Source organism: Balaenoptera acutorostrata, chromosome 1 (assembly GCF_949987535.1).
Source record: "Balaenoptera acutorostrata chromosome 1, mBalAcu1.1, whole genome shotgun sequence".
NCBI lineage: Eukaryota > Metazoa > Chordata > Mammalia > Artiodactyla > Balaenopteridae > Balaenoptera > Balaenoptera acutorostrata.
Window position 1 is genome coordinate 151,387,207 of NC_080064.1, and position 15,804 is coordinate 151,403,010.

Below are 15,804 nucleotides of genomic sequence, written 5' to 3' on the forward strand. Positions count from 1 at the left end.
ACAGCAACAAAGACCCAGTGCAGCCAAAAATAAATTAAATTTATTAAAAAAAAAAAAGCTCCACTAAAATTAACGTCCATTTGTCTTTACTTTTTTTGGTCAGAAGAGTTAATAACTCTGTTGGATCTTTGTATTTATCTGCCAAAATTAAATTAATTTAAATTTGGTTAACTGCTGAAACCAAATCTCCCAGTGTCAAGTGCTACGCTGTCCAAGTGTGTGCGTGTGTGTGTGTGGTTTTTTGTTTTTGTTTTTTTTTTTAGTTCCCTGACCAGGGATTGAACCCTGACTAGGGATTGAACCTGGGCCATGGCAGTGAAAGCACTGAGTCCTAACCCCTGGACCTCCAGGGAATTCCCTATGCTATTTAAGTTTTAAATAGAAAGGGATATTTTGTGGAGTAATGAAATTTTGGCTTTACTGTAGCTTTTGCTATCAGTATGTGTGTTTGAAATCATCTTTTTTGGAATTTAGCAGCTGTCTGCTTTTAACCCTTTGCTTTCATAAAAAAACTAAGATCCAGAGAGTTCAAGGGGTTGGAGAAACATTCACGTCAAGTCATTTGCACTTTTTCCCTACGAGTTACCTAATAAATTATTGTACTAATACATCTGTGCCTGAAGATTTTGTGGTAGATGTACTAAGCTGTGTAACTGACTTGTTGCCTCTTCTAAACTGTTTCATTACCCTTTTCAGCCTTTATTACTTAGGGTGATACCAAAATATAAGTGAATTAAGATACACCAAAATAGAGTGATGTTTAACACAGAGTCTGAAAATTGTGGACGACAACAAGGGTGAGAGAGTGATAAATTAGTTTACTAGGACAAGTATGTAATAAGAGGAATAAGAAAAAAAATCACACCATTATATTTTTAGAAGGAAAACAATCCTTGAGTTTCCAGGATGGTTTTATTAAAGTCCCATGCTGTGTATAAACATACAAGTGATGAGAAAAACATTAACTTGAAACATGCACTTATCTGGCATTCTCTAAAATACCATTATACAAGTTTTCATTTACTTAGAAAAATACCCACTAAAACAATCACAGTTTTTCTTAAAAGATTTTAAAAAAATGTGTTGGCCAGAACAAAGTCCAAAGAATAAACAAGATTCTGAATTGCATGTCAAAAAATCTGTACAAGGTTGTACATAAAACTATAGCTTACAAAAGCCTCGGGTATAGTAAGAATACTGAATTAAGATTTCCAAAGTTCTATTTACCAATATCTATTAATAAAATCCTTATGAAATAATTGACATAGAAAAAGTGAAATGCTCATGATTTCAGAGTGTATAGAAAATACTAAATATCACTTTCTGAAATAAAGTGTACTCAAAACAGCACAACATGTAGTCTAGAATCAAAATTTCTGTCATTCATTTAAACTTTGCATGTATTGCCATAATGGCTTAAGCATAAAATTTCTCTTGCATTAATAACTTTAAAAACTAGATTTCAGATCACTTCATAGTTTTGTTTTTTATCTTTTGAATTATAGCCAGTTTTAAAATCAGTTCTAGGGGGGTAAATCATGTCTTTTTTTTTTCTTGCCTTATCAATTAAATTACTTCACTAGAATGTAGGAGTTTGGTGCCTTTCTCATATCTTTTAGAAATTAACATACTCTATAGGCAATAAAAACAGAATAACAACCAAGAACATTTTAATTTTCATGTTTCTGTGACTAACTCTTGCTTTGGGGAAATGAATCTTAAAATCAAGAAATGAGTGTGGAATAAATCAGGTTACTAACTGAATCATCAAGCCAGTTGGCAGTTTTAAGGCTTATACATCAGCATATTAGAAACAGGTTGTATTCCTATTCCTTTCCCCTTTTCTGTGGGAAACAAGAGGCTATGCAACTACTGGCATTCCATATTTTAGACTGGACAGTACTTAATACTTGGAAAATCCTATTCCAAGCTCTTAGAATGATTGCAATGTTATAAGTAGTCTACTTATTGGATATAATATTTTCAGATTGATAAACAGATGATGGTATTTCATCTATAGAGAGAGCTAGGTCAGTATTGTTTTAGAATGAGAATGAAATGATTCACTGGCGACTGCAAACATCTAAATACATGTGGCCATGAAGCTGCAAATGGGTTCATCTTGTGAAGATTAAAGATAACTTATTTTAAACTCTGCTGATAGTACTATTCTTGAGGAAAGTGGTTAAGTTCCGAATTTTTAACTTAGGCTGTATTTTAATCTAATTGAGATGTACACTTCAGTCAAAGAAAACCAGAGGGGGAAGCACTGAGACTGAAATAACACTTTTGTTGACTAGCAGACTTCACTTAAATATGCCTTTTGGTCTCATGAGTTGGCATGATTGCTAAGATCAAACAAATGAAACATAAGCTGTACTCTTGATAACATAGAGACTTGGTATGCTGTTAGTTATTCTGTGTGGTCTGCAGCCAGAAGTTACACTGTAACTACCATATGCAGGCCGGATATTCATACTGTGCTCTGTGGACTAAATCACACTGTAAGGTGTAACACTGTACCTGAAGACTTTTCCATTAAAAAAAAGGTTCTGCTTCTCTAATTCATTGTATTTTCCAATACCAGTTCCTAAGCATCATGAAGTGGTACCTAAAAGCAAGGTACTGGAAAATAATCACATCGTGTTGTATTTGGTCTTAATATAAGACATCAGAACACACCTCTAACAACAGTGGGTCCTTCAGAATCGAGGCCTGACTTAGAGTTTCGAAATCAGGTGAAATGGGATCAGCAAGGTTAGCTGGTTCTCAAGACCTACTCATCTACTCCTGGCCTGTGTCTTTCTGAGTGTGTTACTGTCAGAGGTAATTGCAATACTGCTAAATTTGTGTAACAGTTCATGACCCTGTGTGCTTTTTGCTGGACTCTGCAAAGTTTAAATGTTAGTGACAGAACATAGACTAGCTTCTGAACGTGCTTTTCTTGTTTTGTTTTGAAAGAACAAAAACTGCTGTCAGTGAATGCTTTAAGAAAGATTTAAGAAAGAAGTAACTCCAAGGTCCTGAAAGTGGTTTCCCGTATTGCCAGAAGAATTTCAGTGCTTTTTTAGTAAAACACTTGCATATAATACCTTAAATTTCATCGCATGTGTGCACCAGGAAAAAAATTCCAAACCTTGTGGAGATCCCCATGGAAAATATTGGGGAAACAATACAAATAGAATATAAAAAAACAAAACACCATTAAATTTGCATATCTGATGTCAAGATGCTGAGGTAATACTGACTGCTTAAAAAAAAACACCAATCTTTGCCGCTGTTATTGCTGAAAAAGATATTAATACTGATTGAGTTACCTTACTATATCAAAAGTGGGAGAGAGGGTTTCATGAACATTTACTACTGCTGTTTAAAACAAAAGAATGTAGGTAAATGGGAAAATATAAAACTACAGTTATGGTCTTATCCTTTCTATCTGGAGTGAGGGAGACAGTCTGACCCCAGTGGGGTTTATTACTTAGCCTTTTCGTGGCTGTCCCTTCGTGAATTTTTTTAAAGTAAATTGTTACCACCCACTCAGTCTATTCCAAGTGAACCCTTACAAATAAAATTCACAAGTTCTTAATAAATAGTTGCAGTTCCTCCTGAAGATGCTGGGTAAAGTGCAGACAGAAGCACCATAGAAGCCCTGTTGCTGGCTGTATGGCTGGCCTAAATTCGGATTTGATAGCCCACTTCATTCAGAGTGCTGAGATCAGCCACCTTCTTTTCAGGCAGTGCAGGCCTAAGGGTAAAAGACGGTAGGCAAGAGGGGAAGGGATACAGAAAGATCATTTAGTATTGTCAGGGACCTCTACCCTTTTGGTATTTGCCCCCCCCCCCTTACACACACACGCCAGCCTTAGCTCCCAACTCCACCTCTTGTTTCTGAAGTCCACCTTTATAGGTTTTAAGGAACCTTTTAATAGGCTTTCAATGTAGAGTTCAAAAAAAAATTTACAGGTTGCTGAATGAGTTTGTTCAACTTTAAGCCTGAATTTGGTCACACTGTAACTTCTGAAACCTAGTTTCTGTAAACCTTGCAAGTGTCTAAAAAAGTTTGACTACAGTAGAACTGAACATCTGAACCAAATTCTCCTAGAAACCTTGGCCGCCTCGTGTCGGTGCCCTGGGGAAGCCCAGCACCTACAAGATGTCTCAGGTGACTCAGGTTCTTGTGGAGATTCCCAGTCACTATTCCAGGCTTGAGGGTATAAAATCAGGATGAATCTTTTAGAATTCATCTGTAAAAGCAGGTCAATGTGGAAAATCATTCAGTGGCAAATCACCTCTCTTCCCTAAATACATTTTCTCAAGCACTTTCCAATATGACAGTACACCCAAGCATTTATAGGAAGTCGTAAGAAAGTACTTCAAGGTGGGGAAAGAAATCATTCAGTAGCACATCATCTGTCTTCATTGAAGATACTTCCTAGGTGACTTCCCAGTATAAAATCATACCTAAGTGTTCTCATGATTTATCTCACAATTTTTTCCATTTTTAAAATGAGCCTCCTCCTCACCTTCTCTGGTAAGACATAACCCAGATTGTAAACCAGTATGTCTGAGATCTAATTGAAAAGTTTCACGTTTTTACAAGAAGATCAAAGACATTTTTAGGTTACACTTGAACCTTGTCTTAAGTGTTAAAAAAAGAAGAGAGAGACCAAAATGAAAATATAATTGTTTAAAAGTTTCTTGGTTTATACCTTTGAAAGATTTCCTAGCAGTAAATTTGTTTTTCCCCTGGCATGAATGTGGTCCAACTCATTTAGTGTTGCTAGAACGAGAAATCAACAGCTAGCTTCTACATAGGGTGCTGCTCGATACAGGACACCAGGCTTAGTTTCGGCAACAAATTCTACCACCCCTCACATTCTCATTCTCATTCTCTCTCTCCTTGGCCCTCCTTCTCCCCTCTTCCTCCCTCTCTCCCTTCCTTTCTTGTTTTCAGAGATGTCCCATTTCTGAATAGTCATTAACAGTCTATCATCATTCCCTCTGAAACTAGATTATCCAAAGTGGTCCAGAAACCTTCCCTGACCTGCTACTTGGCACTACTAAAATAACTTGTAACCTTTCTTGTCTCCGTTGCACGGGGCTTACTTCTCAGCTGGACCACGTGCCCTGCTTTATTGGTCAGGAATCATGCCTCTCATTCCTTTGTGTATCTTCTCATGGTGCCCAGGATACACAGATGATGCTGATAAATATGGTCGACTGTGGGTAGAAATCCCAATACTTCCTTGCCTACACCCCTCATTGTATCAAAGAGCCTAAGGCTTCTGACCTTCAGGGCAATGGTGTCCTCCAGCGCATACATGCCCTAGAGATTAGCCATTCCCTATAAACAGAGCCACTGCCTCAGGCCTGGTAGAGTGGCTCCCAGGGACCACTGCAAGAGCTATTCTTGAGTTGACGGCTAAAGGGAGCACGCTTTTGCTTGAGGATTCAAACTTAAACTTATATTTCTGCCCTAGCTCTTGGCCAACTAATGTGGGGAGAACTAGGGTTTTTGCAGACAAGCCAGGTTCACAGTCCGTATGTATCAATATCTTGTTCATTTTGTCATAAAGCCTGAAAGAAGTTTGTTTTGTCTCCTTGCCTGGTGTGGTGCTATCTTTACAAATAGCTAATGTGGGACTTTCTCCCTCAAGTGGACTCCCCTTAAGTTAGCATCAGCCTAAGGCAAATGTGCTTAGAAAGGTAAATTACTCCCCCCTCCGCAGTGTGCCCCACTTTTAGAAAATTCAGTAGTCAGAAATCCACTGGCCGGGCTTCCCTGGTGGCACAGTGGTTAAGAATCTGCCTGCGAATGCGGGGGACCACGGGTTCGAGCCCTGGTCCGGGAAGATCCCATATGCTGCGGAGCAGCTAAGCCCATGCGCCACAACTGCTGAGTCTGCGCTCTAGAGCCCACGAGCCACAACTACTGAGCCCACATGCTGCAACTACTGAAGCCCACACGCCTAGAGCCCATGCTCCGCAACAAGAGAAGCCAGTGCAGTGAGAAGCCTGCGCACTGCAATGAAGAGTAGCCCCACTCGCCGCAACTAGAGAAAAGCCCACGCGCAGCAACGAAGACCCAATGCAGCCAAAAATAAATAAAATAAATTTAAAAAACAAATCCACTGGCCAAAGGATAAGCTTGAAGTACCCATGTACATTCCTTGCTTTAGAAAAGGATTCAGTAGGGATCATTTCCTATAGCAATTGAAATAATTTTCCACCATGGCAGCTCTTTAGACCTCCCATTGCCTCTGAAAGTTTAGCAATCCCTTGTGCTTAACAAGAGAATCCCTTGCTCCATGGTCCTTGCAGCAGCTACCAATTAGCTCACCCCAGTTTCCGAACCTTTCTCGCACATGCTTTCTTCCTGGCCTGGCATCTTCCTCAACACTAAGTCACACCTCTCCTCCTTCTAAGATTCTAAAGGTGCTGCCCTTCATATATGAGAATGATGCTAGTAAGACCCTAGCTTCGTATCATTTCTCAGGTGTTGGGATAAATCTGCACTGACCTATTTTCTCTCCCTCGGTCCCCTGACCAATAGCATCTGCTGGAAAGTCAGTGGCAGGGCAGGTGACAGGGTAGGTCAAGGAGAGAACAAACCCTACCCACTCAGCCCTGTAACGAGGGCTTCCCTGGGGTCACTGCAGCGACAGGCCACAGGCACAAACCACACGCTTGCCACCTCCTCAGAAGCCACTTTTTGGCCACTCTCCTGGCTTCCTCGTTTTGGAGCCCCTCAGCCCTGAGGAACAGAATTTTCATATTTTTTGAACTTTCTGTGCCCTGAAAATTTCTCCCTTTACCTTTCCCATGTTCTGCTCTCAGCACCCTTGAAAACAGATGCACTTTAATGAGGGGCTCTTATGGGAATTCCCTGGCATCCCAGGGATTAGGACTCAGCGCTCTGACTGCCAGGGGCCCGGGTTTGATCCCTGGTCAGGGAACTAAGATCCCATGAGCCGTGCGGTGTGACCAAAAATAAATAAATAAATAAATAATTTGGGGCTCTCTGGCCTCCTTTTTTCTAAACCTTTCCTTATCACTTCCACCAGTTCCCCACGCCTTCCAGGTGCTGAGAAATCACCGTTATAAATAGCTTTTATTTATTAGGCACTTACTCTGTGCCAGGCATTGTTCTAAGCAGTTTACATGGGTGAATTCATTCTCACCATAATGTTATGGCGCTGATAGCCTTACGACCCAATTTTTTTTTTTTTTTCTTACGACCCATTTTACAAACAAAGAAAGGGAGGCACTAAAAGTTAGGAAGCTTGCTCAAAGCAAAGTCGTGTGGTTAGCAAGTGGTGGAAACCAGAGTTCTTCCCCAGAATCTAGAGCCCATGCGCTTGACCAAGATGCAAACTGGCCCCCATCCTCCCGCTCCCCACGCAAAGTATCCTCCCAAGCATCTGAAGATGACATCAGGCCACTCCTGCCTCTGCACCTTGGCTTTTGGAATGCCTCCCACATGTCTTCTTGTCATCCTTTCAAGAACCAACCCAGATGCCACTTCTCCCCTGCAGTATTTTCTGACTTCCTCTCCCCACAGCACACTGCTCCTTGCTCTGTATGCGCTGGCGTCTCCTTTTGTACATCTGCTAAAGAATCTCAAAGGTTCATAATCCTTGTGCCTGCCTCAGAGACTGCAAACAACTTCAGAGCAGGGATCAAGTAAATTCATCTGTGAATCCCCACTGTTGCACCTGTACCTCTCGATAAATTTTGGTCTAGTTCTGACTAACGTGTAAACGGCTGATAGGACTTCATTCTGTTACGTTTGTCATGGGATATTTTTATTGTAACAAAGTCCTAAGCCAGGAATTCAAGCCACCATGACACCATTTGAAGAATTAACAAGTAGGAAGAATTTTTTTTTTTTCTGTGTAAGAGAGGCTTTACCTTATCTCCGAAGGCTATTTGGGGAACCTGCCTACTTGTACAGCTGAATGTGGTTCTGCAACGACAGACAGCTTGGGGGCTTCCAATGGAAAGGGACTAAGCTGTCTCTTTCCTCTGTATCTCCACCCCTCCCACCTCCCCCCAAGAGCCCAGAACCCAGAAGAGGAAAAAAAAAAGGTTAAAACACTGGCAGAAAATGAGTTAAACTGAGATTCCTGGTGACCTATCCGTAAGGTGAAACCCTTTTCTTTCTCAGCAACACTGGCTACAATTTCCTGGCCTGGCGAAGGGCAGAAGTGGGTTATCACAGCATGCCACCTGCCCGTGGACCTAGCCAGAAATACTGTTCAGTCCTCGCCAGCTCGTCTCAGGGCCAGAGCTGGGGGAGCTATTGTGTGTGGAGAGGCCTCTTCCAAGTGCTCCCCTGGCTATAATTAGAATATTGCAAGGGGGTTTATTTTTAAGAAACACAAGCACCAGGATGATGATTCAGCCGGGTCTGCGCTTGCCCAGAACCTCGCATCAGATCCAGGGTTATTATTTTAGAACAATATATTTCTCCAAACCCCTCCCCAGTCCAAACAAGGAAAAGAAATCAACGATCCTCCTTTGGAAAGCTCTCGGGCACCTTCTATTTTAGGGGAAGCGGGGTAGGGACTTCAGGTTTCCTTTGATGCACTTTGTGGATGGAAAAGGGGGCGCTCCTCTGCGAGCACAAACGGAAAAATCCCAGCCTCACCTGTATCCAGGGTGAACCAGGGTGACGGCTGGATGGCCTGGTCCCAGGTCCACCCTCAGCCCCACCCTCAGGCCTGCATCCCAGGAGTCAGCCGCAGCGGAGCTATGCAGAGGGGGAGGTGGGCGGCGGAGGACAGGGCAACTGTTGCACGGAGAAGGTATTCTGCGAGACGTGCCCCTGCTATTCACCACACCCCCTCGTGTTCGCTAACTACGCCTTGACAGTTCGGGGAGAGTGAACCATCTCCAGGTGGCACATTGTGTCTTTCACAAACCCTGAGGCAGCCTCAGGGAGGAGGAAGAGCTCGGCTAGATTGGATGTTGGTGTTGAAGCCGCAAGAAGCATCAGAACCAGAAAGTGATGGCAGCATGCTGGGGACAGAAGCGGGGACAACATCATATCCTGGGGCTGAACAACGAGTTGGCGTGTAGTCTGTGTGACACTGGCTCTCGGGAAAGAGGCAGTAAGTGGAGGAAAAGCCTACAGGGTTTTCCCTAAAACCACGCAGTGCCCTTTCTGTCCCTCTGACTAAGGGCTGTGTCTGGGGCATCTCCTCTCCTCACGTCTCAACTCCCCAGCCCCCAAGCTGTCACTGGGCAGGATGGGTCAGAGGCCCTGAGTGGCAGCCGGACAGCAGGGCTCCTGAAACTTGCTTGCTACTTACTCATTCACAAGAATTTATTAAGCAGCACTTTGTGCCAAGCACCTTGCAAGTCTCGGGGTTACCAAGACAAACGGCAGCTCAGTGGAGCCAGAATCCGTTCCCCTTTCTTCCAGTGGAAATTTACCTCTTGCTTCTCCCCTACGAGTGTGAGATACTGATTCAGGGACAGGGCCCAGCTCTGCCCAGTTCAGGGCCGCCTGATGGGGACGCACAGACCATCAGTCAGGCTGCTCACGCTTCTTGCTCCTGTTTCCCCTGAGGTCACAACCCCTCAGGGTGCGGGGTGCACGTGCCCGTGTTCACACGCACCATCCTCACACACCACACACTCGCAAGGACCAGTTTAGCTGTGATCCTTGTGGTCTCTGGATTTGAGAAAGGGATATATGGTAAAGGAGCAATGTTAATCTCTCGGTCCTCAGTGCTAAGGGTGTGGAACGGACTAAATCAGGGATGGTGTTGGCCCAGCATTCACAAGTTCAGGGAGACCCCAGGCCCTCCTCTCTGGTCTAGTCTGGCAGCAGTCAGGTCAAGCCAGGCCCTGATTTAGGACTCACGGCCTATGTGGGTATGCCTCAGGGACGAACACTGGGATGGCGGGGTGGTTCCCTCCCACCTGTCACCTTCATTCAAAGCCAGTCCTGCGCCTCGCTCACATTCCTTACTTCCCAGGACCGCAGGCACCACTGCTGGCAGCTGACAGGGCAGACAGCTGAGGCTGCTATGTGAACAGACAGGCTTGAGCCAAGAGAGACGTGGCTCTGAAGAGATCCTCCAGCCCTCTGCCCTTTCTTTCAAGCCCTCCCCAGGCAGGAGCTCTGGCCAGAGACCAAGAGCCATGGGCCACTGAGATTCCAGGGCACAGTTTCCAGGCTCTGATCTCACCTCCCCTTTCCATGGCAGAGAACCCCTGTAGGAACCCCAACCCGGCATGACTGTTTCAATCGTCAGCTCTGGAGGCTCTTGGCTCACTCTGCCAGAGGCAGTCTTTCCTGATGAGGCCCATCACTCCATCTTGGTTTCTTCAAGCATCCCCGGGGACCCTGGACCGTATGAAATCCCCTGGGGAACGAAGCAGGGCAGGCTGCTGAGTTGGAGACTACCTTCTCTGGGCTCCTGGAAAGAAACCCCACATCATCGTGGAGGTTTTACTTCTCCCTCCATAACCTTCCTAGTTTTCTCTCCCTCTTTGTGCCCCTGCTACGTTCCATGTGAAGGCAATTTTCCCCTTTCCCCCCTCTTGGGGAGATTTTCTCAATTTGGGGTCTATAGAGAATGACTTCTTGGGCCCCATTCAAAATATGTTCGATGTGATTAGGTCATGGAACCAAACTGCTTCTCCTACGACTACATCACGACTTCATTTAGAAATGACTTGAGGGTCTCGCTCAACCAGCTGCCTGGAGTCATCTTCATGAGCCTGGTGATAGAACGGTGCAGGAATTCCCTCATCCAGCTGCGGCCCAGCAGTGACAGGAGACCGCTCACCGGGCTGAGTAACCTCTGCGACCCTGAGGGTCTCCAGCAGGGTGAGTAAAGCCCACTGGAGGCACGAAGTGCCCTCGAGATAGATGACAAAGAAGGGAAATCAAAGAGAAGGAAAAAAAAAAATCGTGAACAGCAAAGAAGAGAGCAGAGACAGAGCGGGAGAAAAGGAGCCAGACGGGGAGAGAAGACAAAGATGGTCTCATGGGTCCCGAGGGACTCTCGCCCCAGTTCAGAAGAATGCTCCTCGGGGTCACTCCAGTTGGTAGGAGCTGCTTTCATGCGAACACAGGCAGCCCAGCCAGAAAACCACTGTCCACTCACCCCCACTCCCCCAGGGTTCAGGCTACAGTCAGCAGGCCAAGAGCTGTGGACTGTCAGAGACGGAAAGGACCCCAGGGAGCATCTGGGGTTCTCAGTGGAAGCATTTTAGGTGGAATGGTTCTTTACAGGGGAGGATGGTCGTCCCTAGCTTTGCAGGGCATTTACCATCTTGGCTCCCAGGCCCTAATGGGGAGCGTTACCACTGTGATACGCAAAACCCTCCCCTCCCACTGCACTTCTAACCCTTCTCCCCCAGGGGGCGCCCTGGCTCCTGTTGAGAACCTCTGTGAACACCCCCCCCAGTGAACAGCTAAGCGGAGACTGAGGCCCAGAGTTGTAGAGGAGTTGGTTCAAGTTCGCAACAGGCCTTTTACACCTAGATCTCAACCTCCATCTCCCTGACTCTGTAAGAATTTCAGGAAACAGCCTGACTGTTCTGTGAGGACAGTTCTCTAAACACTCCTAGAGGAGCAGCGAGTACGAGAAAGGACTCGTGGGTGGAGGGGTGGAGGAGTCCCTGTTTCTCTCTCGAAACTTTGTCTCAGCTGACACTAATGTAGTCACTGCTACTTGCCCTCCTCCCACTCAGCTGACTCTCCGGCAACCCAGTGACACCGATCCTCCTTCCTAGAAGGATTATTCAGACATGTGCAAAAATGGAGAGGAATGCAGGGCTGGAAGTAGCTCCAGCTGCAGGGCGGTGGTGGCTGGGGATATAAAGCCACTAAAATTATCCACACACAGACAGGGGCTGGGGCCCCACAGCTGATGGGCCTCTTGCCTGTTATGGTAATTTTCCACCCTTTGGGCCACTCCCCGGCTTCCCTGTGGCACCCAACACATTTAGAAATGACTTGATGGCCTTAGGTAATGCTGAAATAATAACACAGTGAGAATCGCCAAACCCTTCCTAGTCCTGACCATGCCCAGAGTTTGATGGAGTTATTGGGTCATAGTCAAATCTGTCACTTTCTCGTTTCCTAGCCAAAAGCAAGATTACCTGGAGAAAAGCCTGCTTGGTGAAGGCCATGGGTAGAAGCTGAGAAGCTGCTTTTCTCCAGACACACCTCTAGGAACCAGGCTGTCCTGGATTCTAGTCTGTTGCAATGGCGGAGGCTGGGAGCTGGAGAGGGATGGAGGGGCTTGGTGCTCAGTTCTTCCCGTGGTCCCCACCTCTCACAGCCTTCCTTTTACTCTCACCTCCTGCATCTCTCTTCCCTCTCTTCCTACTTGGTGGCCCCTGCCATCCCTCGCCCAGCCCTGCAACCCAGAAGTCAGGGTTTAGGAGGAACCGGGGAGAGACTCTTCCCTCCTTGTAACCAACTCCTCCATCCACTGTGAAACTTCAGCCAAGATATTTGCCCTCTAGATTCCTCTCCTGACCTCCAGACACTAGGAGAAAAGAAGCGGCAGGGGCTTCCACCACCAAGAATAACCGTGGTCTTACTGGATTTGCTCACATCAAATTGTCCGTAAGAACCCACAAGCCACCTGGGTTCCCTTGATGGGCAAACAACCAAGGCCACCTGGCCCTAATTGTGAAAAAACAAATCCCCATATTCTGACCCTTGGGAGGAGTTTATGAAGGAAGACTCCTGGGAACCAGTGCTCTGCCCAGAAGAAAGGGCTGCGGAGAAGGGTCATGAGTCCAAGGGATTCAGAGGCTGGCTGCAGCCACTCTTCACCATTTCGGAAAAGTTTACATGTTCACGGAACCATGAGCCGCCACCTGTGTGCTCCTGGGGCCTGCTCGGCTACAGCTGGGACCAATTCAGGGCACGAAGGAGGCTGATGGAATTGAATCTCGTCTCCCTGCACGTCTTCCTTCCTGACGCCTCGGTGACTACCGCCCTCTCCCGAGTCTTTCTCCCCCTTCCCAGGCCCACTCCCACGCCTCGGGAGGGTGGGCCCTGACACTAGAGAGTGGCTTTGCACTCACATCCTAGGCAGTCTAACAGCCGTCCTCTGCAGGCACCGGTGTGCTTGCGTGCCTTGGCTGTACGACAAAGTAGCTGCAGATTAGAGCAGGGGCACGGCCTGGGGGATGACTGAGAACAGGACTTCTCTACCTGGCCCACAGGAGAAAGACCAGTTGGGTTCCTCCGAGAGTGACTTCAGTGGGGCCCAACCACGGTCGCACCCTCTAACCTTACCCCAGCAACCTCATTATCCAGAGGCCCAGGCAGGACCTGGCAAGGCTGAGCCCCTGAACCACACTCAATGGCCTCACCCGCCCCTCTCAGCAGACGTAGGACCTTCATCTTGACGTTCTGTTTTTTTTTTTAAAGTCACGCCCCAAATCGGTTCTCCCACATTGACTGATCAAACGGTGGCTCTCCAGGTGTGGTCCCTGGGCCGGCAGCATCACCAGGGAACATGTGAGAAGGGCACCTTCCCAGGCCCCACCCAGATCTGCTGAATCAGGAAGGCTGGGGGCAGGGCCCGGAAACCTGTGTGAACAAGCCCTCCGGGGGGTTCTAGGTTTGCTCAAGCTTGAGAACAGGGTTATAGGATCCTTCCGTCTCTCCTCAGATGGGCCCTGTGTGCAGCCCTTTTTTTTCACCCTGTACTGATAACCCACCTCCTCACTCCCACCAGATGACCAGGCCTCCTTCCCCAGCAGGATCAAAGCCGTCTGATGTACGGTCGTCAACTTCTACCTCCTCATCCCCCTTAAACCCTCCCTCTTCCCCACTGTTTTCTGCGGGCACAGGCGTACGCCTCCACACTCCTGATCCTTTCTCTTGCCCTCTGTTTCTTCCACATCTACTACGCTGGGTCTTCTTCCTCTGGCCCACTCAGGACCTTGACATCACTTCTTTTTTCTCTTTTCTCTCCCTTCTTTCCTTGCAAATTTATCCAGCTGTTGTTTCAAATGTCACTTCTGAGGAGATGGCTCTAAAAGCATGATCTCTTATTTCCCAACATACTCCAACTCCAGATCTGCATTTTCAGCAACTTCTACAACAAACACCCCGCTCCCTGGGTGCCTAAGAAGCACCTCAGAGTCCACAGTCCAAACTCAAATTCACCTTCTTACCCCACTCAAACCACCACCAATACCATCACCATCACCAGCAGCTTGTCATCCTGACTTTTGTCTCTACAACCAGTTTCTAAGATCTTATTGGCTTTACCATCCCTGGGCAATCACAGTAACTTCTTCTGGTTAAAAACTTAGTATATTTTGGACTGCAAAGTTCCTGTGGATCCAAGTAAAATGACTCGGACAGGAATCGCCTTAAAAACCAACGGCTGCCATTCTGTGCATAAATCCGTCAGGTAGAATGCCTAGGGTTTCATGTACCCTGGACGCCAGAGTCTCAAGGGGAGAGAAAGACTTTATGGACTGCTCAACGTTTGCTGAAGAGTGGGAGCCCCTCAGGAAAGGACTCAGGCTTCCACGGGCAGAAAGGATAATCAATCAGATTAAAGGGCCCCCTCCCCTGCTTCAGAAGCCACCAGATTCCCATTTCTGGGTCACTCACTCTATGCCAAATGACCCTCTGGGAAGGGCTGACATGTCCATAGTCCTGTGAGACAACTGCTACTTTGTTCAGGGACAGCAATGAATGGATGTTAGAATCAGAGAGGAGAAGAGACAGGGTTAGGGTCAGGGTCAAGGGTGCTCGTCAGCATCAGGGGCAGGAACAAGGTCAGAGGCCATGTATGAAAGGCTTGAAGCCATCCTGCTCCCTAGAAAGACACACCTATGTTGAAACCACCCTGACTGACCTTCAGCTACAGGAGCACCTGACCCTCCTGCTTCGTCATTCCTCCCCTTTCAAACCCTGGGTTCCAGTCATTTTGCCCAAGGCCTTCCTGGCTGTAGATGCTGAAGCCTGGGATTGGCAGTGGGAGGTGGAGGGGAGATGAACAGGAAACCTTCCTCAGAACTGACAATACTTGGTCCTGTCCTATTCTTCCAAAAACAGAACCAATGTTCCCCTCCCCCGCCACCTTCCCAGAGTCAAGAGACCTGGGTTCTAGCCCCAGTGCCATCACTGGCCAGCTACACGACACAGCAAAAGATGACAAACCTTTTTTGTGCTCTGCTTTCTTCATCTAAAAAGGAAAACCGTACAACTCTCCCTTCTCCCTCTACAGAACTGATGTGACAATGATATGCTTGCATACAGCAGTTCACCATTAACGAATCGCTCTCATTACGTCTTCTAACTTCATCCTCACAGTACCCTGTGATATAGGCAAGGAAAGCATTTTTATCCTCTTTGACGGATGAGGAAACTCAGGCTCCCGAAGGATCTGCCCAGGCTGCAAGGCTAATAGGCAGCAGAGCCGGGGCCCAAGCTTGACCTCTGTGCCCTGTACCACTCGGTCCCCTGCACGGTGAGAACCCATGTGACAGACACAGCATGCTGCTGGTATTAATCAAAGTAGTAGTTTTTCCCAGTGTAATTATGACCCACATATTTGCCAGGGGATTATCACTGGTTACTTTGGGTAGCCTCAGCATCTCCAATCCATCATTTCTTAAGTGGGTCATTTTAAACTAAGACGCAGGTGTGAAATCACTAGCTTCAGGGCTAAAACAGGGGAGGATACGGTCAACCAGGGAAGAGGATGAGCCTAGTGGTATTTCTGACGCCACCATCCATGGAGGGCGATTGCACTTTCTGCTGGGCACAGAAGGCTAAGGTTTTAGGCAAGTTCATCATTT

General features: G+C 46.7%; 1 protein-coding gene across 1 annotated transcript in view; it reads right to left on the reverse strand.

The window, feature by feature from the left end:
- Nucleotides 1-893: 893 nt before the first annotated feature.
- VASH2 (vasohibin 2) overlaps nucleotides 894-15,804 on the reverse strand; it is a 35,893-nt gene continuing 20,982 nt past the window's right edge. Inside the window, exon 7 of the mRNA XM_007175590.2 lies at nucleotides 894-3,745. Coding sequence (XP_007175652.1) covers nucleotides 3,673-3,745 — 73 coding nt within the window. The 3' untranslated portion in view covers nucleotides 894-3,672. The remainder of the gene's footprint in view (nucleotides 3,746-15,804) is intronic.